The 27,018-nt window shown below is 37.0% G+C and overlaps 1 protein-coding gene across 5 annotated transcripts in view; it reads left to right on the top strand.

Moving 5' to 3' along the window:
* Positions 1-27,018, top strand: part of SH3GL2 (SH3 domain containing GRB2 like 2, endophilin A1) — a 198,565-nt gene that overhangs the window by 120,073 nt on the left and 51,474 nt on the right. Inside the window, exon 1 of one of the 5 annotated variants that reach the window (XM_072728202.1) lies at positions 14,803-14,931. The exons of the other annotated variants lie outside the window; for them this stretch is intronic. Within the exon in view, the coding sequence (XP_072584303.1) occupies positions 14,920-14,931 (12 nt within the window). The 5' untranslated portion in view covers positions 14,803-14,919. Of the gene's footprint in view, positions 1-14,802; positions 14,932-27,018 lie in introns of those variants that run through there. 5 annotated transcript variants of the gene reach the window in all.

The following is a 27,018-nucleotide window of genomic DNA, read 5'->3' as shown; positions in this document are numbered from 1 at the left end:
ATCTTTTTTTGTCCTTTTACTTTTAATTTATTAGTGTACTTATGTTTAAAATATTTTTCTTGTAAACAAGTATTGTTGTGCTTTACTCTTTCATCCCATCTGACAATCTATACCTTTAATTGGAGATGTTTAGACTATTTACATTTAATGTGTTTATTGACATCTTCAGATTTAAATATATCATCTTGCTACTTTCTGTTTGTTCCATCTGTCCTTTCTTCTCTTTTCCTTTTTTCCTACCTATTTTCCATTATTTTTATGGTTCGAATTTATCTTCCATGTTTTATTGGCCATATATGTTTGTTTTGTTATTTTTGTGGTTGCTTTAGGTGTACCATATCCATATTTAACTTACCATGGTCTACCTTTAAGTGCTATTTGCTACTTTATGTATAGTATAAGCACCTGATAGTAATATACTTCTTTCTTCCTATCTTGGACTTATGTTATTATTGTCATATCTTTTACTTTTAATTCTATTATAATCCCCATAGTACATAGTTATTATTTTTGTTTAAACTATTATCTTTTAAATACATTTTAATAAGGAAAAATCATATATTTAACCATGTAGCATTTTCTGTGCTCTTCATTTTTTTTGTATAGACTCAGATTAGTATCTGTATCATTTTGTTTTTACCTGAACTTTCTTTAACATTTCTTCTAGTGTGGTTCTTGTGGTAATAAATTATTTCAGTTTTCATATATCTGAAAATATCTTTATATTGTCTTTCCTTTAGAAAATTTTTTTCATTGGATATAGAATTTTTGGTTGACAGTTTTTTTCTATTAGTACTTTAAAGATGTTGCTCTACAGTCTTTTTGTTTTCTATTGTTTATGCTGTCATTCAGAAGTTTTATTCCTTTAATCCTCTGTATGTCACATGGCTTTTTTTTCCCTCTTTTAAGATTTCTTGATTAGTTGTTTTGAGCAATTCGATTATGATTTACTGTGGCCCAGTTTTCTGTATTTTCTTGTATTTAAGTTTCATTGAACTTCTTGGATTTATCGGTTTATAGTTTTCCTAAAGTTTAGAAAAATTCAAGCCATTCTTCACATCTTTTTTCTGCCATCCACAAACTCTCCTCTCCTTCATGAACTAAAATCAGCTTCAACTTTGTGAACTTAACACTCGAAGTTGTCATACAGCTCATTAATGCTCTTTTTTCTTTGGCTTTTTAGATTCATTTTTTTTTCTGTGTTTAATTTTTGGATACTTTCAATTGCTATGTTTTTAATTCCATTAATTTTTCCCTGCAATATCTCCTATTGTTAATTTTTCATCTCAGACATTATAGTTTTTGTCACTAGGTGTTTGATTTGCATATATATGTCTTTATTTAACTTTTGAGCATATGGAATATAGTTATAATTGTTTCAATGTCTTTGTCAATTCATTTTATCATCTGTGAGTTTTGGGTTTGATTTAATTGATTGGTTTTTCTCATTATGTTTTTTATTTTTTTTTATTTTTGCTTCTTTGCATGCCTGATAATCTTTGGTTGTATGACATTGTGAATTTTACCATATTGAGTGCTGAATACTTTTATATTCTGTAAGAATTCCTTAAGTTAACTCTGAGATGTAGCTAAATTACATAGAAATCGTTTAATCCTTTTTGGTATTGCCATTAAGATTTGCTGAGGAGGAGCAGTGCACTGTTTAGTCTATAACTAAAGCACCCTACCTCATACTATGAGATGAATCACTCGGCCTGCATACTACACTGTGGGTCAATTATGGTTTTCCAATATGTCTGGTGAGACTAGTCTCACCAGGCATATTCCTGGCTTTGTGGCTTTGTGTGAATGTTGGGTGCTCTTCCCTCTAATCTCCTTGGATAGATCTTTTCATACTCTTGGTTAGTTTACTCACATGCATGTGTTGATCAGAATTCTGCTAACTAGTTAAGAGGACTCTCTGCAGATCTGTGAGGTATTCTCTCTCCTTGCATCTGTGCAGTTCTTTCCACTCAGATACTCTGTCTTATAAATTCTAGCCATCTTGGTCTATCCTCAGAGACTGATCTCTGAAGTTTTACTTGTGTGCTCCCTCTTTGCATTGTGATCTCAAGGCAACAAGGGAAGATAGCTATTGGGCCTGTCTCGCATGTTTCCTACCAGTGAGGGATGTATGACTTTCATTTCCATTTTTTTTAAAGATTTCATTTATTCATTCATGAGAGACAGAGAGAGAGAGAGAGGCAGAGACACAGGCAGAGGGAGAAGCAAGCTCCATGCAGGAAGCCCAATGCAGGACTCGACCTTGGGACCCCAAGATCACACCCCGAGCCAAAGGCAGACAGACACTCAACCGCTGAGCCACCCAGGCATCCCTGTCTTTCATTTCCTGATGCCCAGTCTTAAAAACTGTTGTTCCTTACATGCATCACACATACATACATGCATACATATGTATATATGGTTGGTTGGTTAATTTCAGACAGGAGAATAAATCAGCTCTCCTTAATACATCTTGCTCTGGAATTAAAGTCTGATGGGATGCTTTTTGAATTGTCAGAACCTATGAGCTAAATGATCTTCAGAGGAATCCAGTGGGTGTAGTAATAAAAGGCTGAGGGTCTCATCCTCTTTCTGTCCATAACTACTCTGTGTAAGCTGTTGGAGTGTGCCTAGTTGGATGGAACTTTATAGGTTTTGGGGGTTGATCCTCTAACTGATGCTTAAAACCCTTTTTGTACAATCTCTCTTTCACATGTTGGGTCACTCTCTTTTTTGAGGAATACATTTTCTATTTTAGGTGGTTTTCATGGTTAGAAACTTCTTTTGAATATGAGCTGGAATCTGTCTCCTAACCTCCATCTAAATTTGTCTGATGATGTCATGTGAAATTAGTCTAATTCCTTTTCCACACAATAGTCTTACTCCTGTTTGAGGACTTCTTGCTTGCTTCTTTCCCCAGTCATCTCCCCAGGATAAATATCTCTTGATTTTTGTCAACCTCAGTTGTCTCATTTCTAGAATGTGGTATTTGTGTTAAAAAAAAAAAAAAGAAAAAAAGGATTCCTGTGTCTGTGAGGGCCTTCTTTAATGAGTCAGATACCATGCCACATGCTAAGGATGCAGAAGGGTATATACTGTGTCTGCCTTCCAGAAATGCAGTGGGGGAAGGGAATTCAAATTAGGCAACACAGAAATAAAAGTGCCTATAAATATAAGTGTGCAGGGTATGCTGGGCCTGGCCTAGGATTTTAGAGAAGATCAAGTTAATTAAGATACTCAAGGTGTGGGCTGTACTCTAGAAAGGACTATAAATGTGTCTGGCATTATCATTATTAGCAGTAGGCAAAGATGTATCAATAGCTGATGTGTCCCCATTTTTTTTCTGAAGTTTGTTATGTCTCTGACCTTTCAGTTTTAAAGTTCTGTTTGAAATCCCTGGGTTCCACATAATTAAAGAGTTTTGATATATGATGGTGCCCACAGGAGGTAAACCATGCCAGTAAGTTCAGTTTTTCTCCTGCTACTACAGGTTATTTGGGCTCAACTCTTATAAAAGACAGCTGTACCCAGTGAACTTTTTTTGTGAATTCAGATCTTGTAAGCTAGGGGCACTGTAATCCCCACCGCTTTATTGTTTCACACTTCAGAACTCTAGATGGCAATGTTAATACTTCAGCACTTAACATATGGAGAAACAGAAAGCCACTTGCAGAAGAAAGTGTTGGCAAAATTCAGATATCGTGATTCTATAGCAGTAGGTTACTCTGTGCCTCCCTCACAGGGTGTTAGAGCTTCTCCTCATTTTTTCAAGTATCTTATCACATTGCCAACAGTGTGAGTAAGAGGAAGAACTATATTAATGCTGCTGAGGTTGGGGTTTGAGAGGATACACAGTGTGGCAGCATTTCTTGGACTTGAGAAGAATGTTAAAAATGCAGATTCCCAAGACCCCACCTCCAGATATTCTAATTTAGCCATTTGGTGGGTGTTGCTGAGACATAGTTGTATTCGAAGTTAGTTTTTGGAAAATCTAGTACAGGTGGGACCTGCTTTGAGAAACATTGGTGGGGGAGTGAGTTCGTGATATGAGGGCAGCACATCTTCTTGTCTTGCCCCTTTTTTTTTTCTTTTTTAAGGTTATTTATTTATATGAGAGAAAGAGGAAGAGTGAGAGCATAAGCAGAGGGGAGGGGCAGAGGGAGAGAGAAGAAGCAGATTCTCTGTTGATCAGGGAGCCCGACTGGGAGCCCAATTGGGATCTCAGTCCCAGGACCCTGGGATCATGACCAGAGGTAAAGGCAGACATTTAACCCACTGAGCCACCCAGATGCCCTATCCTTGTCTTGTTTCTGACGCTATATTTGTTCTTCCATCCTTGACTCTACCACCTTTGGGGGTCTACTCATTATCATGAATTTATATATCCTGAGAAGTAAAAAGATGAGTTAGACAGTTTTTGTTCTCAAAGAATCTTCGGTATAGCCTGAAGATACCTGTGTATTCTGGTTTAGTCAGAGTAGCTATAGGACTTTGGGTAGGTTACTTTTAAACCTCCTGAGTATAATCTAGATAATACAATCTACTTATTTTTCAGGGCTTTTGAGAAAACTAATGGAGAACAAGTACCTTCCCATAGTCACAGCAAATATTACTTTGTCCTGACCTGACTTAATGTTAAATATGCTGAATGTTACTTACTTTCCAAAGTGGCTAAGCTAACTAAATATAAGATTCTAAACTTTAAAGTTCATAGCATTGTATATGTGAGTTAACTTTTTCTAGATAGTAGGAACTGTTTCCAGACCTGTATCCAATTAGTGTTTTCATGATCTGCCAAATTTAGGGCAAATTATAAATATGAAGAGAGAACAAGATCTTATCTGGAATATAAAGTTAAGCTTCTGGAATCAGACACATACCTTCCTCGGTGCATTGGAAAGTTGAACGCCTTGTGCTTATAACATTTAAAGTATAATACTATGTGAAGAATCTTTTCTGCACTTCATTTCTTGTCCCACCTAAGCTAATAAGCTATACATTGCATGTATTTTTGATATATAGAATTTTTTTATATTACTTAGTTACAGAAACTCCCATATATCTTTGATACATTGTACATTGATACATTAAATATCCTATTTATAAAGTTATAGTTGCCCAAACAAAATCATCGCTGACAAAGTAGACATGGATTTGTAATTTATCAGTAGAATGAAAGATGCTTTAATTGATTCTGCTTGGTTTTAAAATTATAATTTTAGTATCATCTCTTCTCACAAAAGATATTACCTTGGTACCAAGACATGACACAACAAAGAGATTAACCTGAAAATGAATTAATTGCATGATCTCTTGACTCTTTGAAATGGGGAGAATACAAATCAGGCAAATTTACTTTCTAGCATTTTTTTTTTTGGTGTCCTTAGGTGTTTTTCACCTAAAATATGAAAAAATGTGAGAAATAAAGGTAATACTCAGTTTTCTAAGTTTTATGTTTTAAAAAGCCACATAGCCTGAGGAATTAAAGATGTTCAGTGATCCAAACTTTAGTTCTAAATTTATGAGCCATGATGTCCACTTGTACCATGACTCCTTCATAGGTAAGCCACCAAAATGTGTTTTGGTGTATATACAGTATATACAGTTAATGTTTGCTCTATTAATCATTAGGTTGTCTTCAAGAAGAAACATTTTGATGAGATTGAATGGCAATGTGTTGTTCAGTGAATAACTGTGGCAAATCAGAGGTGGGAAGTTTTATTAGAAGATTAGGCTGGTAACAAAATGAAGGTGTGTGTGTCAGGCTGCAGTGGCCACTCCTTTATGAGGCTTCTAGCACTTTCTTTCTTGCTAATTTGGTTGGGTTCTGCGTCTTTGTTCAGCCTCTGAGATTGGCAGTTTGGTTAGAATGACGACCTGGATTTTGGCCCCTAAATACAGACCCACTCAATCCCTTATCTGACTTAGGAAATTCTCATTGAAGTGGTCTCATTCAGTGGCTTCATGGAACTTAATTAGTTCAGGGTTTCTTTTAGGATTATGAAAGCAATATGCATTCCTTATGAAAAGCATAAACAAATAGAAGGAAAAAAATAAATAATTCATAATTCTCCCACCAGAGATAGTTTTGATATTTTGAAGGCTTAGTTTTCTCTTCTAGATTTTCTATATGTATATTTTTACATAGGATCATATGTTTTAAGCCTGACATATTTTCACTTCACAACATGTAATGAATATCTTTTCCATTATTTTAAGTAGCTGTGTGCTCCATTAAATGAAGATACCACATTTTATTTAACCAGTCTGTTGTCTGTTCCTTAGTTTCTTGGGAAAGTGTCTCTTAAATTTCCTAGTCCTATTTTAGCTGATGTAAGGAAAAAAGCGTATTTTCACATATGCTCATACATCCTTGTTCCTCAGTATGCATTTATGGTTTGACTACCAATAGGAAAATGAAGACTGTGAATTAGAGCAGTGACGTCAAAAGTAATGCTCAGGCATCTTACCTGTGTGGTCACAGATGATTTCTTAGCACCTTGCATTAACAATACAATGATTACAGTAATATATATAATCAAGTAAAACCTATTAAAATCATAACGAACACTTAAAGCACTCACCGAGTGTTAGGCACTGTTCAAAATGCCTTTTAGTTAACTTAATCTTTATAACCACTCTGGAGGGCATGGACCCCAAACACCACAATATAAAGGATATTTCAAATCACTAAACCATAATTCAGACTTAAGTGAGAAAAAGACAAAGCAGATTTCTACCTGTGTTAAAAATCTACAATAAAAAGATTGAAGGTCTCTTGAATCAGGATGGTGAACAGCAGTCCAAAAGTTAGCAGACTTTTCTGCATTGATGTTTCTCTGATGTATTTATCATTGTTGCAGTGAATATATCAATGGAGGATAACAGTAGAGGCAGCAACTAGAAAAAGTACTGGAAAATACTTCATTGTAGTTTTTAAAATTTATAAAGGTTTTATTTATTAGAGAGAGAGAGAGAGAGAGTGCATGAGCAAGAGAGCACAAGTAGGGGGAGCTGCAGAGGGAGAAGGAAAAGCAGACTCCCTGTTGAGCAGAGAGCCTGATGTGGGGCTCTATCCCAGCACCCTGGGATCTTGACCTGAACTGAAGGCAGACACTTAGCCAATTGAGTCACCCAGGTGCCCCCATTGGTAGTTATTTTTAAATGCTCTGCTTCAGATGGGCCATATTTTCTGACCCTTTTGGAGGAAAACATAGTTCTTAGGAAGTGATAGTCTGCATAGTGTTCTTAGTGACACTCTTAATCCCAGTCAAATGTAATATAGCCTAAGATGCATGTAGAACACTTATAATAATAGCTAAGGATTCACTCCCTCTCTACCCATGGTCCCTTGGAAGTAAAATCTGTAGACTTCCTGACATAATTAGGAAGTTGGAGGATTAGAACCTAGGAAGTGTGGCTTTCCATACTTCCTCTGTTTAAGTTAACCCAAGACCTCATCTGCCCCAGTCCTGATCATGAAAATCTTCTATTTTTTGAGCTTTCTTAGTCTGCATTCTTGAGCAATTGGCAGTTTTTCCTCAGAAGACAGTAAAATACAATGTTTACTGAGAGCCAAAGCAAGCATATTACAGTGGTATAAATAAATGGTCTTTGTGGATTTCATGTGTGTTATTTCTGTACCAAGGTTTTTATAATGTATCTTCAAATTCTCACCTTATATCTTTGTCATCTTCTTTTGTAGCACCAATAATCAGTGTTTAGGGAGCTTTAATAGCATTTCTTCTGACTGCACCCACTATTTTTTACAAACCTTTAAATCATATATTTCCAATAGAAAATGTGGATAGAGGTGCCTGGGTGGCTCAGAGGGTTAAGCATCCAGCTCTTGGTTTTGGCTTGGGTGACCTCAGGGTTGTGGGATTAAGTCTCATATCGGGCTCTGTGCTGGCTGTGAAGCCTGCTTAAGAGTCTTTCTCCCTTTCTCTCTGCCCCTCTCCCTGCTCATGGTCTCTCTCTAAATAAATACATAAATAAAATGTTTATTAAAAAGAATGAATGAATAAATTTTGAGGTTGTCTTATGTAATTGATCTCACATTACTTTTACCTTCAGTATCACCCACATGGCTCACGTTTATATGCTGTTAATAATTTAGTGAATCCTTTCTGAAAATTAATAAATGATTCTATATATCTTTCAAACCTCAACTTAAATACAAATGGCTCAGTAACAGCTCTGATTGAGAAACGTATCTCAACAAACTGTTGAAAAGAAAGAGCCGTTGACTTCTCATAAACATTCAAACCATGTACATGAGAGATTTTCTGTATTTACATTCAATAAAAAGGCAACTTTCCAGTTAAAATCTTTTAACAACTGAGATCGTATTTTCCTTCATATTTTCTCTCAGCATTATTTTGCTGTGGTAACTCTTAGACTTTGTTCCTTGATTTGCCTGAGGATTCCTAATGCCTATGAAGACTGTTTTCAAATATGTTTTGGGGTGTCTTTCTCTTTCCACAATCAAAATGTACATATCTTTTCCAGATTTTTCTCTCAGCACTCTGGCTCCCATTGTTTTTGATGACAAGTAAGTTGTTAATCTTATTGTGGTTCCATTAAGTAAGTTGTTTTTCTCTTATTGAACAATTTACTTGGTGTTCAACATTTTGATTAGTTGGAATATGGCTTTCTTTCTTTTTCTTTCTTTCTTTCTTTCTTTCTTTCTTTCTTTCTTTCTTTCTTTCTTTCTTTCTTTCTTTCTTTCTTTCTTTCTTTCTTTCTTTCTTTCTTCCTTCCTTCCTTCCTTCCTTCCTTCCTTCCTTCCTTCCTTTCTTCCTTTCTTTTCTTTTTTCTTTTCTTTTCTTTTCTTTTCTTTCTTTCCTTTCTTTCCTTTCTTTCTTTCTTTCTTTCTTTCTTTCTTTCTTTCTTTCCTTTTCTTTTCTTTTCTTTTCTTTTCTTTTCTTTTCTTTTCTTTTTCTTTCCTTCCTTCCTTCCTTCCTTCCTTCCTTCCTTCCTTCCTTCCTTCCTTCCTTCCTTCCTTCCTTTTTCTTCGATCCCGGGTCCCCAGAATCACGCCCTGGGACAAAGGTGGTGCTAAACTGCTGAGCCATTGGCGATGCCCCGGAATATGGTTCTTTTGCATTTACCTTACTTGCAGTTCATTGAGTTTCTTAGAAGGGTTGTTTAATGTTTTTCATCAGACTCAGGAAGCTTCTGTTCCTGTCTCTCTCTTCTCCTGGTATTTTCATCATGACTGTTGCACACTTAATAGTATCACACCTTTCTGAGATGGTGGAGTTTTTTTGGTTGTTGTGTTGATTATTCTTTTTTTCCTTCTGTCCTTTGGATTGTGTAGCCTCTGTGCATCTCTTATTAAGTTTGCGGATTTTTCCTTCTGCCAGTTAAAATCCACTGCTTAGCTACTCTTGTGAATTCTTCATTTCAGCTACCATTTTGTTTTTTTACTCCAAATGTCCATTTGATTCTTTTTCAAAATGTATCTTTTTATTGATACTCTCTTTTTGATGAGACATTGTAGCTTCCTTCACTTCTATAAGTATGGTTTCCTTTAATTTGAATATATTTATAAAGGCTGCTTTCAAGTCTCTGTTAATTCCAACTTCTGGGCCTCTGTAAGTTTCTATTGCCTGTTTTTTTTTTTTCCTTTTGTGAATGGATCATACTTTTCTATTCTTTTATTTTGCATAATTTTTTGTGGAAAACTGCACATTTTGGGTAATATATTACAGTATCTCTCAATGACCCCTCCCCCTTTGGAGAGAGTTTGTTGAAGTTGTTGTTTGTTTAGTTACTTATTTATCTGTTTAATAATGGGCTAATTCTGTAATGTCTACTTTCTCCACATTATATACCCTATGACTCACCTGCTCAGATTTGTTCCTCTTGTTTTCATCTTTTGGCCTAGCTTTCTAGGGGCTTTCCTTGGGTTTATGTACATGATTTTATTTAGTTATTTTAAATAGGGTTCATGCACAGTGTGGGCCTTGAACTCATGACCCTGAGGTCAAGAGCACATGCTCTACTGATTGAACCAACCAGGTACCCCCTGCATACATAATTTATTGATCAAAATTTGTGTTTAAGCTGTCTTACCCAGTTGAATGTGTGTATAGCTTGGAGACTGCACAGTTCAGGGAATTCAAAGTTTCCTCCTGCTTTAAGTCTGGTAGTTCAGAGGCCCTTCCTCCAGTCTCTCATGAATGGGTGCAGCACTGGAAAAAACCCTAAGGGATGAATGTACTTTTATTAAGTCTGACTTCTTGCTAGGTTAGAGTAGCTTATTGCTCAGCCATATTGGTGAAAGGTTGTGCTTTAGTCCCTTCAGTCAGTAAGGCTTACACATTAGTTGTTGGATCTGTGTAGAACTTGGGGAATTTTCTTTTTTTATGTCTGCTCTATGTTCCACTATGGTTACTCCTGAGATGGTGCAGACTTGGGTATGTTCTCAACCTTCTGGACCCTCAGGAATGTGTGTGATCTCAGGAGGACTCTTCTTGGGTGTCTCTCAGGTGCTCACTATTGAATTTATGGCTGGTTCACTTTGTTCTACTAATACTATGAAGCTACTAGTCCCCATGTAATTAATTCCCTGTCATCAGAATCTCCATGGTTTTTGACAATGCCCTTAAGCATAAATAATGTTTGACTTCAGACAGTGTGGTGGAACTCTCTGTCATTAGGGCCTGCCTTTCCTCCTGAGCAGAACATCTGTACCACTGCGGCAGGGCTTTGGGCAGAAGCAGTATCCTGCTTCTCCCAGAGGGACATCTCTTCTCTACAAGCAGGTACTGGGTGGCTTTTTTAGCTTGCTTCTCTCAGTGTGCAATCTCTGATTTTTAGGAGTGAGCTAAAACTGGGGTAATTGGGCCCCCATTATTCTCAACCTATTGCTCTTGAAGCAGAGCTCTGCCCTACAAATGGGAACTGAATGGAGGAGTGGAGATGTAACTGTCTTAGCAGCACTCACCTAAATCTGTATTTCTGCAGTGGGTGGGCTAGGGGTGGAGGAATGGGAGGCACTAGCAGCTGGTCCCTCTCACATGAAGCCGTATCCCTAGATTAGCTGCTGGGAAGAGATGGAACCCTCATGTTCTTGGCTATATCGACCCAGAGTAGAGTTCTCAACACATCCTCTTTTTTTATTTTTCTATGCTCCAAGCTAAATGACTTTAGCTCATCTGATAACTAATCCTTCACTGTAGTTGAGTATGCTCATTAGTTTATGCCTTCTTATATCTTTATGTTCCTGGTTGTTAGTACTATGAATGCCAGTTCATAACAAGTTCTCAATAAATATCTTTGAATGAGTGTGTGGATGAATGAATGGATGGATACAATACTTTTTAAGTGATATGCTTATTTTTACACAAAGGGAGTGATACATGTAATGGGGACTTCAGTACTTTGAGACTTGCTGAGTGTGGAAATAGGTCTAGACTCTCATACTCAACCCAATAACAGCCAGCCAGAACTTTTAAAAATAAAAGGGGTATGAATAACCACTACATAACCTGAGTAAGGAGAGACAACCCTGTAATAGAGTCATCACTAGCAACAAAAAATAGATGCATGGTGTACATTTTATAGAGTAAGAATCACAGAAGATCAATTAGTATGAAAGGATATGCAACTTCAAAGTAATCAGGAATATGGAAATTAATGATATAAATTAATAACCATCATATTTGCAAAAATTAAGAAACCTGAGAAACAATATTGAGGATGTGGAGAAATGGGAATTTTGCTACATTACAGGTTGGGCTGCAAATTGATATAACTACTTTGGAGAGTAACCAAGTTGAAAATTCATGTACTCACATACCTTATGACAGTAATATTACTTCGAGGCTTTTATCTGAAAGAAAACTCTTTTTGGTGTAGCAGGAGGCACTCACAGAGGGATGCTTGTTGCTGAGTTGTTTATAATAGTGAAAAACATAAAACAACCCAAACCTATATCACTAAGGAAATCTGTAAATGAATTTTGATATATTCTTACAGTAGGACATAGTACAGCAGTTAAAATGAATAGTTTACATATAGCATATTGTATAAGTTTCATGTATAACAAATTATAGGATAAGTATAGTAAGATACCATTTATATATGTCAAAAAGGAAAAATATGTCTTTATGTTGTTAATGGATACTCTACCACAGGTGTCAGCAAACTGTGGCTTGTGGACCAAATCTGACTGTTGGCCTGTGTTTGAACGGCTCACAAGCTGAGAAGGATGTTTATGTTTTCAAAGTGTTGTAAATACAAAAAAGAGAGGGAGGGAGAAGCAGCTATGACTTTTCTCCGTAACAGGTCAGATCTCCAAGGGAAGCTTTGAATTCTGAAAGAAAATTTGCTCTATAAAAGAAGAATGCTTTGATTAAAAAAAAAAAATGTGTGTCATAGAAGACATCTGATTTCTGTAGCCCATTGGGCTGCCATAACAAAATGCCATGGATTGGGTGGCTTAAACACAGCAAAAATTTATTTCTCACAGTTCTAGAGGCTGGAAGCCCAAGATTTGATGTCTGTCTGGTGAGGATTTTCTTTCTGGTTTATAGAACTTATCTTCTTGCTGTGTCCCTGCATGATGGAAGGGGCAAAGGAACACTCAGGTGTTTCTTTTATAGGGCACTAATCCAATTCGTGAGGGCTCCATCTTTACAATCTAATCGCCTCCCTAAGGCCCCACCTTCTTACACTAACTACATGGTGAGGTTAGGATTTCAACATGAATTTGAGGCAGGGGACATGAATATTCAGTCTATAGCACTGATCTTTAAGTGCTAACTATTTCTATTTGCCACTTTACTAAAAATTTTACTGGTTCCTGCATATATATATATATATATATATATATATATATATATATATACATATACATACATACTCTGTGTGTGTGTGGAGATTCACATCCCCTCAGCCTAGCCCAGGTGGACAGGTCCAGCATCCCACCTCCAGCCTGTATGCCCTAGAAGTTTCTCCTAAGTCATGGAATTATCATCTTTTCCTGCATTTATCTGACATATCAGTTAAAGCACCCGCAGCCAGCCTTCACCCAATGGGAGTCAGATGATTGCCTAAGCTTCCTGTTCCTCCAGGGAGCAATACTGAGGGGCGTTCTGCATGGTTCCTCACAGGGATCCTTCAGGATCAAGCCACATTGCCTGACTCCAGCTCAGAACATGCTCTTGGCCTTGCATTTCTCTGTCCCACCCACTCCCCCGCTCTGCTTGGCAGGACCACTGCCTCTTTACCCATGTCCCAGCTACTGCTTTGGGATCTCCAATTGAAGACAGCCACTTGGGCTGTAAAAGAGCAAAACTGTCATTGGGAAGGACAGCAATGTCTTGAGGGCATGGAGCATAAAAGGAGTTTAAATTATATTTGTTACATTTTATTTATTTAAAACTATCCATAACAATGGGCAAAAAGTTTAGCTTTTTAAAGGCCCAGTGGCTTTTATATGGGTGTTTACCTTTTGGAGTTTGAGTGCTGGATTTCTCTGTGGAACTACTCTTACTCTTTGATTTTTAATTTTTCTTTGGGAATCTGTTTCTTGTGGTGCTTAAAATCCAATTTCTATCTAGGCTTGTTCATCATACCTGTTTGAGTGGAATTAATTCATTATGAGAATAAAAGAGAGATGCCTGCATTTAACTAGTAGAGAGGATGCACCATAGCAATTAAATTGAAACATACTTTCTCACCATTTTTTTTTGTACTTTACAATATAACGTTCTCTTCTAGCAGTCGTGTGGTATCTAAGGCCTTATGCTTTGCTAAAGATAATCTCCTAAGCTTTAAATGACATGCTGATACATACTCTAAGTTAGGAAGTATTATGTAAGAGTAGATGGTAATTCACTCAAGAGAAACACAGTTTCTAGGAAACTATAAAATAATTCATTGGAAAATTTCTTTTAAGGTTTCAGAAAATTAAGTCCTACTGTGGGTTTTCATGTACTGTGTAGGGAGGGGAACCAAAACCCAAACAAAAGAACAACAGCAACAAAACATATATGTGTGTGTGTTGTTCTCTAAGCCTACTTAGAGAACAGGATGTTTTCATTAGCAAATTTGGGATTTGATGCATGCAGGACTTTTTCCAGAGAGAAGCCATATGTTCTCCTGTGCATGCCAGACTTGTGACAGTCACGATTCTCTGCAAATGAAAGCACAGTGTTTATAGGCCTTACAGCAGGAATCAGACCTCTTCCTAAAGCAGCATCCTTTGTGACGCCAAGCTCTCATGTGACTGAGTGACTGTGTGATGTTATAAAATCATAAATCCTCTCATGTTTTGCACTCATTGCTCTAAGGATAAAGGCCTTCATTTAGCCCAAAAGGGTTTGTAGGCTCTGGCTCTGGCATCTCTAGCTTCATCTTGGATGCTTTCTCCTTACCTCTCTAACCTCTTGGAAGAGCTAGTCTTACCTTCATATTCCTCAGGGCCTTTGCATATCCCCTTCACTGCATCTTTAGTGCCTGACGCATAAAAGACATATAATAAATATTTTTCAAATAAATTAATGACAGCCATTAGAAAGTAGCCAAATTCTGTTGTGGTGGTCATGGTAGAAAACAAGCACGTAAAGAACTGACTGCCTTGTCTGATCCTGCTGTTTGAAGTGAGTGTTGAGTAGACCAACTCTTGATTTTACCCTCTTTCTCTAACTTCTTTTCATTAGATTTTATCGACAGTCATGCCAGCATAAAAGCAAACAAAAACCTGTTTAAGATGGTACCATTGGAGAATATGTCCAGAGCTACTGCTAATTACCCTCTTTTCTGTATCTACCCTCGGCCTTCAAGCTTTGTCACTGGCAGAAGGGAAAGAAGACAAGGCAACTACAATGATTGTTTCAGGGAATACCAGCAAATAGAATTGAATAGAAAAAGGAAGTTCAAGGAAAAAAATGAGCAGATCAAATGAGTGCAGAGGTTAGTGTGCTTTTCCATTGCCTTCTCCTCTCCTCATATGTTGCAGACCAGCTGAGCACCAGGGCTGTGCTAGGCACTGAGAAAAAGAGGTGAACAAGGTTGAAATCCCTGCCTTCTGGTAACTCTCAAAAGTTGGAGAGCCATTCCACTAAATGACATGATATAAAATGCAGTCTAACAAGTGCTGGGTAGACTTAGGCTCAGGGGCTGTGTGAGCCCCAAGGGCATTGGACATTTCATGTGTGGGAGTACAGTTGATTCAGTGACAGTGATTCAGGAGGCATATAGGCAAAGGAAGTAAGTTATGGATTTATTACTGAAGGGCAGTAAAACTGAATTGATTTAAAAAATTATCATTACCAATAAAATTTTAGTAACAATTTTTATCCATAAAATTACTGAAAACAAGTTAGACATCCTAAAGTATTTTTGCACATTAAAGTGTCCATAAATGCTGATGCCGTCTATTTATGACAGCCAACCCAAGTGGACTCTTTCCTGGGAAACAGGTTTTCCTGGATCTGGGAATCAGGACCTGGGTGTCAGTCCTATCCTTGGTACTGACTGACTGTCTGACCCTAACACATCTGTTTATCTTGCCCTCACTTCCTCAGAGTTCCCATCCTTGCCATTCCTCCCTACTCTCCAGCACACACAGGTACCTGTGAGATGGCGTATTCCCTTCAGGACTCCATGTTTACTCCTACCCATCTCTTCCAATGGGCAACCAGACTTCCTCTTTCCTACAGTCCTCACCCAAAATCATAATTGGAATTCCTCACTTTGCCAAAAAAAAAAAAAAATCCCCACAAGAAACAAACTGTATTGTATAGGCTTCTGAATGTGTTCATTTTCCTTTCATTTTCTCCCACTTACGCTCTTGCTAATAACTCAGTGAACTGATACATTTGGTAAAAGGAGTTGATTTGACAAGAAGAGGTCAGTTCTAAAAAGTGCCTTCTCAGTATAGCATTACATTCTAAAATGTAAATTTCAAATTCATCTTTAGTAACAAGCATCCACAGGCATACCATTTTGCTCTTAAGACACTCACTGGGAATAATACCATATGTTAATGGCCCTCAAACCTTTAATTGGCCTGTATTTTGGAATGTATTCCTATTTTTCCTTTCTATCATAGGTAAGTCCTAGGTAGAGGCTTTCTGGAAACCTCTGCCTTGCTGTCACCATGTCTATGAAATTCCATGTAATGTCACCTTGTTACTCTTAGGGAAGTGCTCTCAGTGATGTTTATAGGTTAATGACACAGATCTTTTGCATTGGTGAAGTACTTTACAGTTGACAGACCACTTAATTACCTTCTGTGATCTTCATGAATGCCCTGTGAGGTAGCTTTATACAGCCCTATAGTGGAATGTTACTAACTTGTAAAAAAAAAGGCATGAACTACTGATACATGCTGCAATGTATAAGAACCTAGAAAACATTGTGCTCAGTAAAGGAAGCCAGACATAAAAGATGTATGTAATTAGATGATTTCATTTAGGTAAAATGTCCAAAATAAATAAATCTGCTGAGACAGAAATTTGAATAATGCTTGTCAAGAGATGGGGCATTGAATAAAATTGGCGGAGGGAACCGGGGAGTGATGCTAATGAGTACAAAGTTTCTTTTTAGTATGATGAAACTGTTTAAAAATTAGATTATGGTGATCCAACAACTTGTAAATACTTTAAAAATCGCTGAGTTGTACCCTGCAAATGAGTAAACTTTGTGACATATAAATTACATTTCAATAAAGTTGTTAAAATTTTTAATTCATTCTCTTTTTCCCCCTACTTCCCAAACCTTAAGGACAAGAGACTTCAAAGCAGCAGAGAGATACTGGGCCCCCATCTTCGTATCCATTTGACTTCACTTTCCCACCCAGGTGCCCAGCCTCTTCTTAAAAGTCTGTCCTTTCTTAATATTTCTCTGTCCTTCCTCTCATGTCCAACTTGAACAAATAAGAAAACATCTTCTAAGAGTCCCTGAATTCATCACCTACTACTTACCAGGATGTGCTGACATTAGCACATTCATAAGCTTAAGCAGAATTAAAAAGAGAATACTCTAGCCTGTGGCCTTTCCATTTTACTTTTTGGGATATTTTTATTAGAGCTCTGCAAACAGTCATCTCATTTAAGAGCAAGTTTCCCATGTGACTAAAAAAACTTGAAAGAAAAGGAAGCCATCAGTGTTAGTTTGGAACGCTAGAATTGTGCTTAGAGCCTGTCCTGAATTTAATGCACAATTATGAGCAACTCCAAACCTATAGAAAACCCAACTATATTCCTGTTGCTTATCAAATGCCATATATATATATATAAATATAAACATACACACACACACATATATATATTTGTAAAAGTATGAAATACAACTATTGGTACATAGTTGACTGAGGCAGTAGGAAATGGGATGATACAATCAATAGCTTCTTTTCTATATCTTGAAAGCATACTGGAAAAGAGGAATCAAGTTAGCTCTTAGATGATATGGGATGCAGTGACATTACTCTGAGTATATGCTCCAGCTGTTATAGCTATTTCCTGTTACATGTACCCTGCAGGAACAGAGGACACATGAAGTTCCAATACTAGAAACTGTGGATCAAAAAGCAGACCAAGAATGTGTGTGATGGGGGGAGCCTCCAGCACTTGCCTTCTCACTTCAGCATGAGCCTGCAAGGTGTGAGTCTCTAGAGAGTTGGCTGCAGTGCAGGCAGCTGACTTGAAGCTGGCAGTAGAGGCAGATTGATATATCTGTCAGTGCGTAGTCTTCTTAGACAGCATTTAGGAAGTTCTGCCCTGAATTGGATGAAGTCTTTATGAAATCTAAATCTATATATCTGTCCTGTCACTAAGATGCTTTTTAAAATTTTTGGTTCAGATGATGAAATTTCCACATATGTGAATTATCAAACTTGATATCTTGGACGGAAGTCTTTTTGTTTGATGAGGTTATTCTCTGTTTTCAGTTTAATTCCTCTGTCATTAGGTCAGCGATTTTCTGTAAAAGGTCATGGGTCTGGTATCTCTTCATTGAATGCCAAGTGGCTGTGGCTGTCCATCACTTCCATGACTATCTCTGAAGTCTCTTCCTATATTTTCCCTATTGTTGTTTAAGGTTAAGCATATGATTTAGTATTGCTGCTATGTGCATGGTGTTGCCTTCCTTTGGCTTAGGAGGAGAAGAGCATTTACCTCAGAATAGAGCTTGGCTGCCACACTTGGTGAAATTGATGTGTAAAATATTTGCAGGAAATGTGTCTTCAGATACCCCTTGGCTTGCAGTTTGCTTCTGAAGTTTTCTCTCTGCGAAGCTGAAGTGTACCTACCTGGGATGTGTGGAGGATGTGAAGTACATACCTGGGATGTATCCAAACATAGTAATGGAAAGAGGGCATATTTGGAACTGCTTGCTCTGCAAGGCAGCCGGGACTCAGCTGTCAGTCACTCTGCTTTGCATGGGCATTTCCTGTGGTTGCAAATGATATTTCTATCGGCATAAAGTGAGAGGGAAGAAATACTAGATACAGAATTAGGAGGATAAAGGTCCTGTTGTCTGATTCCTGGTATCCTTTAGATCACATGTATTTTGCCTTTGAGACCATTGCACTAACCCTGTATCACAAATATAGCAGTTCACATGGTCACTGAGCTGTCAGACTCTTGAATTCTAATAGCTTTTGGCATGATTGTTCTTTTTTTTTTTTAATTTTTATTTATTTATGATAGTCACAGAGAGAGAGAGGCGCAGAGACACAGGCAGAGGGAGAAGCAGGCTCCATGCACCGGGAGCCCGATGTGGGATTTGATCCCGGGTCTCCAGGATCACGCCCTGGGCCAAAGGCAGGCGCCAAACCGTTGCGCCACACAGGGATCCCTGGCATGATTGTTCTAACCACCACACCATGTCCTCCACTTCCATTCTCCGGGTTTGCTTATACTCATCTGAGAAATTAATTCTTTGGTTTCTTTGGTCCTTCTCTTTCCAGATTCTCCCTCTAGTTTCTGACATTTGTTTCATCGTCCTTTTTGTTGGTTTCTTGCCCTGCTAGCCCTTAATTATTGGTGATGTTCAGGGTGCTGTTCTTGATCTATAACAATTGCTGGTACATGTTCTCCCTAAGCAATCTCATCGGCTGGTCTTCTGGTTTTACAAATCAAATATAAAGTGCTGACTCTGCATAAATCTCTCTTGCCCTCACCTCTCCCTATAGGCTCAGATTCATATATCCAGTTGCCTGCTGGACATATTTTACTTGGACTCCAACCCAGTGAATCTATAGCTGAGTTTTTTTCATTTGTATTCATCCATCCATTTATCAAAGTCTGACAACTAGGAGTCATCCTAGAGTTCTCTGCTTTTCTCTTATATCTAATGAATCACAAAGCCTTATTTACTTTATGCCCTAAATACTTACTGAGTCCATCCTTACTCCTAGAGTTCTTGGTTTGAGCCCTCATCTTCCACCTGAATGATAGTAGTAACCTTCTGATTGGTGTCTTTGTCTCCAGCCTTCTTTTTTTCAAGTCAGGCTTCACTTTGTAATCTAATGATGTAAAAATTAATTTAGCTATGGCATTCCACAGCTTAAAACCTGCTAAAGGCTTTCTATCATTGCTGAGATAAAAGTCAAAGGTCTTATGGTAAGTCACTTTGGAAAATATTTTGCCAATTTCTTAAAAAGTTAAATATACATTTACCACTAGACCCAGTGGGTCCACTCCTAGGTTTAGACCCAAAGGAAATGAAAAAATATACTGACACAGACATGTATACAAATATTAATACCACTATTCATAATAACCCCAAACTGAAAGCAATTCAGATGTCCATCAACAGGAGAATAGATAGGGGCACTTGGGTGGCTCAGCAGTTAAGCGTCTTCCTTCAGCTCAGGGCATGATCCTGGAGTACTGGGATGGAGTCCCACATCAGGCTCCCTGCATGGAACCTGCTTCTCCCTCTGCCTGTGTCTCAGCCTCTCTCTCTCTATCTCTATCTGTCTCCTATGAATAAATAAATAAAATCTTAAAAAAAAACAGAGGGATAAACAAAATGTGATATAACCACACAGAGGAGTACTGTTCAGCTATGAAAGGAACTGAACCAAGGATCCCTGGGTGGCTCAGCAGTTTGACGCCTGCCTTTGGCACAGGGCATGATCCGGAGACCTGGGATCAAGTCCCACATTGGACTCCCTGCATGGAGCCTGCTTTTCCCTCTGCCTGTGTCTCTGCCCCTCTCTCTCTCTCTCTCTCTCTCTCTCTCTCTCTCTCTCTCTGTGTGTCTTTCATGAATAAATAAATGGGTAGAATCTTTAAAAGGAAAGAGAAAAAAAAAGGAACTGAACTACTGATACATGCAACAACATTGAATCTCAAATGCCTGTGCTAAATGAAAGAAGCCAGATATTTAAAATTACCTATTATATGATTCCATATATATGACATTTGTAGAAAAGGTAAAAGTTATGGACATGAAGAGTAGATCAGTGGCTGCCTTAAGGGTGGCGTTGAGCATTGACTAAAAATGGGCCCTTGGGGTGACAGAACTGTTTAAAACTGGATTGTAGTGATGCTTGAACAACTATGTAAATTTACCAATGCTCAGAACAAAAAGTAGTCTTTGGCATGGCCTAGAAAGCCTGCTACCACTCAATCTCTTCTTTGTCCTACAACTTCAATTTTTATCATTCCCTGCTTTATATTCTGATATCTCACAGCACTGAAATGTTTGTACTTCCCTGCAAATACTCTGTTTTTGCTTTGTGTCATGTAGTAACTTCTACAGGAGAAAGCTTCTACCTGTCTCACTTACGTTCGTTTAAGAATCAGCTCAAGGATCAGCTATAGGAAGTTTATCCAGCTAAGGCCAAATTGTCCATCCTAGATTCTGATGGTAATCTACTTTAAAAAAAATACACACACATACACACTCTCATTTATTTTGTTTTAATTAATTAATGAGAGTGAACACGCAAGCAGGAGGAGAGCGGAAACCTCAAGCAGACTCCCCACTCAGCACAGAGCCCAACACAGGGCTTGATTCCACCACCCATGAGATCACAACCTGAGCAAAACCAAAGGTCAGACACTCAGGTGACTGAGCCACTCAGGTGCCCAAGTAGTCTACTTTTTAAAAAATGTACTTAACTCCATTATATTGAAATGATTTGTTTATATATCCATATATAAATTCCCAGAGAGCATAGCATGTGCCATGTCTTATTTGCAGAGGAAACCCCTAGTTTTTTTATTTGTAGCAAAATCCATAGTACATAGTAGGTATTCAAATTGAGTTCTTTTGCATGCATTTCCCTTGATGACTTAATGTAAAAATGGTTTGTTTTTGATTTTTCAGAATGAAATTTGCATTGAAATAACCCTTATTAGGAGAGAGTAGATACTATAGCGTTTTCTTTTCAAACACTTCACATGGTATTTTCTCTTGTTTTCCTTTTCCTCATTTATTATCTACCTTTTGTGTACTATAAATAGCACTCTAGCAGGTAGGAATTGTATCTGTTAGTGTTTTCCAGAGAAATAGAACCAATGAGATATGTAGGAAGAATTTCTTCTTTCTCAAGGTAACCTGAGTTTTGTTCCAAAGACCTTTCAGTTGATTGGGTAAGACTCACCTACACTATCAAGGATAGTCTCTTTTACTTAAAGTCAACTAATTGTGGATGTTAACCACATATATATAATATCTTCACAGCAATATCTAGATTAGTGTTTGAAAAACTGGATACTATAGCTTGGTGACATTGACACATCAAATTAACCATTACAGAAAAGATATCAAATTTTTAATTATAAGGCACCTTAGAACTCCCCTGGTTATCTAAGCACACCCTATGCCTGCCCCATTTTATGAAAGAGGAAACAGAGGCTCAGTAGTTTGTAGTTTCATTTCATAAAACAGAAAATGGCTTTCCAGTAGTTTCTCTTAACAAGTGAAAGCCTAGGGCTACTCTATCTTGCCTTATCAACTGAGTCATCAGACATTAGGTTCTATGTCATTCATTAACCAGGACTAAAACCTCAAATGAGTTACTGGTACCTTTTATTTCTCTTTGTGAGTTCTGTTTTTCTCTCAAGAAAATTTATGGCTGAACTTTAAATAGAATTTTAAAAAATACTATATGACATAATTCTGGCCCCAAGTATAGAGTCTATTTTTAGCACACACTGTCATTTTATATTTTGTTCAATTTCAATGGCTTATTGCAATGGACTGTGAAAATGTTTATTTTTTTTCTGTTAGAAATGGTAAACTTTATGGAAATATTCTCTCTCTCTGATGAGCACCCCTTCTAAATGATCCTTTATCTGATAAGGACTAGCTGATTTGGGAAGTTGAAAAATAGAGAAATGATGGTTGTCTTTTATTCTGTAAATTTTTTCATATTTTCTAGAAGACAAAACTAAGATCATTTGCAAATGAAACTATAGGTGATAGTGTAAACTTTCTGGAGAAAGTTTACATAGTCTATGAGAAATTCTCACTTTGAGGAAATGGTACTTAGAAACTTATTACTTTTAACCCCAGTGAATCACACCAGAAATAATTAGAACATAATGCAAATCAGTTACTACATTTTCTGTGTAATATTTGACCAGAAACAAGATAGGGAGATTGGAAGCTGGAAAAACAGTGAAGTGCTTAGCCCACCCAAGCTCATTTTAAAGTTTTTAGTTCCAGATATTTAAAGAAAATAAGTTTTCATCCTATTGAATTCTTGGTGGAGGGAGTCACAAGTTGTTGTATCATGTGAGAGGAATCTTTCCACTTTCCATTCTTTAATATACAAATTCTCCTTAAGAGTAAGAAATAGAGGGATCCCTGGGTGGCGCAGCGGTTTGGCGCCTGCCTTTGGCCCAGGGCGCGATCCTGGAGACCCGGGATCGAATCCCGCGTCGGGCTCCCGGTGCATGGAGCCTGCTTCTCCCTCTGCCTGTGTCTCTGCCTCTCTCTCTATCTCTCTGTGACTATCATAAATAAATAAAAATTAAAAAAAAAAAGAGTAAGAAATAGAATTGGCCCAATTTAGATAAATAAAAATGCCTTTAATCATTCTCTAAGAAAGTCAGAAGTTTCTAGATGGGAAAAAAATATATATATATTTTTGAAATTCACTTTCAAAACATCATGGCATTTAAGCATTCCAATTTAATGACAACTGAGAGAAACTGGTGTGAAACTTATATTTCATGAAGTGAATCCACCCTGCCTTTCAAACATGGGAATACCACCATCTGGAAAAACAAGATCCTACTTGTATTTAGCCAAATACCAAGAAAGCACTGCTGTAATTTTGACTCTATTTCCTTCTGAGTATTTGATATGTCATCAAGTATTAGAATTATTAATTTTTGGTACCTTATTAATGAATAGTGATTAAAGAACGTTCATGGAGAATCAGAATGTGGGCTTCTTTTGTTTATTGTCATAGGTGTTGCCTTTCTACAAGTCCTGGGAAAATAGTACCATGTCCCACAGAGGTAGTTATCATAACTTCTTTTTAAGGAACTTGTGCATTAAGTACTATTGTTCTTTAATGCATTTAAATTATGTAGTATTTTTTTTTTTTGGCCAAATAGAAGAAACCAACTTAAAATTCTGCCTTTCATGTGAGTAAGACCACTTGTTAAAACATAATAAACCCTTACTTTAATAATGATTTCTAGGTTATAATATGCTCTTTAGAAGTACATTCCAGTTTGATTCTTTAAAAAATCCAGTATTGGATGATGCTGTTTTTCATTTCTGAGGTGAAGAAATTGAGGCAGTAAGAAGTTACACATCTTCTCTTTCACACAGCTCTCTGGTGTCATTGTCCAGGCCAAATTCATCTCCCTTCATTCTAAGTCCAATTTGTTCTAAAATCTTGATTCATGTGTCTCTCATTGACTTGTCAATAAGTTTTCATTTTATATATAAATAATTTTGTGGATTGTTCCATAATGCAGATGGGCAGGATAGTGTATTCTACTTTTTACTCTGAACAAACTAGCTATGATTAACTTACAGAATGTTAAGGTAATTCTGTTTTAATATGAATAAACACACAGTGCAGCACTTCATGAATTATTTTTGATTTAAAAGAAAACATTTGGGAAAAGTACTGTATTTACTTTCATGTGGAAGGATGCACACACACACATACACACACGCATGCACGTAAATATGTTTCCCTAATGTGTGTGTTTATACACACATGTGGATATGCATATAAACTAAAATATTTATATATTTAGAATTAGGATTAATGGGAAGAATGTATCTTATGAATGCTAATTATAATTTTTCTAAAAATAATTTGGTGGGTAAATGTCGAATGGTTACAATGAAGAGAGAATTTTCTCTAACCTCGGCTATAAATAAAATAGATTTATTTTACTCAACAATCATAGACCATTGAATTTTCTAATTTTTTTTGTCTGTTACTGATAGAGCAAAAGATATTTATTACACTTTTGAGGAGAGATTAAACTCTGAGAAAGGAGATACAGAATGAGTGCTAACTCATAGTTAAGGGTCTTTCTTTAATATATGTATGATTTTAGGCCTAAGAATAATTCATTGAGATTATTTTTCACCTGATAATTAAATGTCTACTTTGCAAGCACTATGTTAGGTATTGCAGTTTCAGACATTTTTAAACAAAGAAGCATGAAATATGATCCCTGCCTTTAGCATCTTAAAATTCAGATGAGCAAAGATCTCAGCAATTTTATTCATGAAGTGGCTAGTTCCAGGTAATCCAACAGATGATGCGCTAAGAATGCAAATGAAATCTAATAACTTGCAGCTATTGGGTGCAGTCAGGATGATTGAGAAGGTAAGATCTGCATGAACATGTTGGATAATCAGTAGGATTTAAAAGATAGGAAAAATTGGAAATAGGTCCAGGTATAAGACAGAGGGAATAAACACAGCACATTTGGTGGATAGTAAGGAAACTTGTCTTTGTATGATATATAATAAGAGATAAAGCTGAACAAAAACAGAAGCAGGAGGTAAATCACTTTGAATGAATGAATTTCACTGATAGGATTTTCAAGGAAACCTCTATAAAGACAGTCAGAAATATGGTAGCTGAGTCTTCAATGTTTAGTAAATGAAATGCATTGCAGGGAAGAATCAGACCTGGAACTAGAGGAGGAAGTGTCTTTTTCCCAGAGGTGCCAGTTAATGTGGGAGAGGATGAGTCATTGTTGGAAAGCAGTGCAGCATCCTCTAGGCTGTGAACAGTGGTCATTTATTTAAGCTGTCTCTTGCTACTGGTTCTCTTTGACATATTTCCTATTTGGTATGTGGAAAAAAATAGCATGAAACATCACTACTGCAGACTCAGAATTAAGACTTTTAATTTAAAACGTGAGTTGAGTGTCTTATTTTTTTTTCTGTTTTGGAAAGTTGGTCTTTGGAAAGACCATCCTAGAGTGAGGTGATCAGTCTTATTTGCCTCACTTTATGCCTCCTCTGGCCAACTTAACAAAATTTACAAAAGGATATTATAGTTCAGTTCCACAAATCTTAACCAAGTACCTATTGTGAGGAATACAATGAAGAATAAGAGGAAGGTGACATTGTTGGTTTGATTGGAACACAAAATATATGTAGAGTTAATAGATAAATTAGAAGCATAACCTCTCAATGTTTAGTGGGTACAATTGGGAGTTTTAAACAGAGGAGTTGTTTTTTTGATGTTTCATTTCAGGTGATACAGGGGAGTATATTGGCTTATTTGTACTGTTTTGTTTGTTTCAAATACCTTTTGTTTGTTTCAAATACCTTTTGCTGATGTTCGTTTAAATTGATGATCAGTTAAAAAAAACACATAGGTGATTAATTTCTCAATTGGCAAGCATATTAGCCAAAGTATATTAACAGTATCTGAAAATATTCAGTACTATGAAATCTTGGTTTCAAGAACTCTCTCTCTGGAAAATAGTAGGGCAAAAGTATTCTTAAATAAATGGTTTTAAGGAGAACAAAACTCGTTGTTGGCCAGACAGGATCAGGGAGCCTATATTCCTCACCTTGACTGTTATTTACAAAAGGATAGAAGTTTTATTTTATTTTTAAAAAAATATTTATTCATGAGGATGCAGAAGGAGAGGCAGAGATATAGGTACAGGGAGAGGCAGGCTCCCTCCACAGGGAGCCTGGTGTAGGACTCAATCCCAGGACCTCAGGATCATGACCTGAGCCAAAGGCAGACGCTCAACCACTGAACCACCCAAGAGCCCAATATAGAAATTTTAGTAATGACTTTTAAAGATCAGGAAGGGAAAATATTTGCTATACTCCTAAGGAATGAGTCCATGTTATTTAGCTCACCATTTAATTCAGTGTCTTGGTATATTTAGATCCTTTGTGACTTGAAAAAAATAATAGACCTAAGAACAATGCAGATGTCATTTTGAATATTGCCTTTTCTAAGTATCTAATTTGATAAGAAATTTTTATATCAACCAACCAATCAGGTCAGTACTAGTATCTAACTGCTAGCTTTATTTAGTGTGTTTGGTGAACTGTTTCTCTCAGAGAAGCTCAAAGGTCAGCTTTTGTAGATAAGAGAAAGAGCCTAGTATCTCTCAGTCTTACTTCTCTTTCTCTACCTCTCACCATGCCCCCACTCACACCCACAACCACACTAAGTATTTTAAACCAATATGTAAAGCCAGTGGGCTCATGTGTCAGCCTCCTAGTGAATTATAGGACTAGTTCCAAATTATTAATGGCCATGGTGATTCCATTTGGTATTCTCTTTGATATAGTGAGCCAGCTATTGTAATGCTAACTTATTTTTATTTTTATTTTATTTTTATTTTTTTTAAGATTTTATTTATTATTCATGAAAGAGGCAGAGAGGGAGAGAGGCAGAGACACAGGCAGAGGGAGAAGCAGGCTCAGGGAGCCTGATGTGTGACTCTGTCTGGGGTCTCCAGGGTCATGCCCTGGGCTGAAGGTGGTGCTAAACTGCTGAGCCACCTGGGCTGCCCATTAACTTATATTTAGATGCAGAAAAGGGAGAAGTTAAAATCATTCTCCAATTGATCAATT

The sequence above is a fragment of the Vulpes vulpes genome, chromosome 12, assembly GCF_048418805.1.
Source record: "Vulpes vulpes isolate BD-2025 chromosome 12, VulVul3, whole genome shotgun sequence".
Lineage (NCBI taxonomy): Eukaryota > Metazoa > Chordata > Mammalia > Carnivora > Canidae > Vulpes > Vulpes vulpes.
Note: the sequence above shows the minus strand (reverse complement) of the source record. Positions and strands in the feature narration are given on the sequence as shown.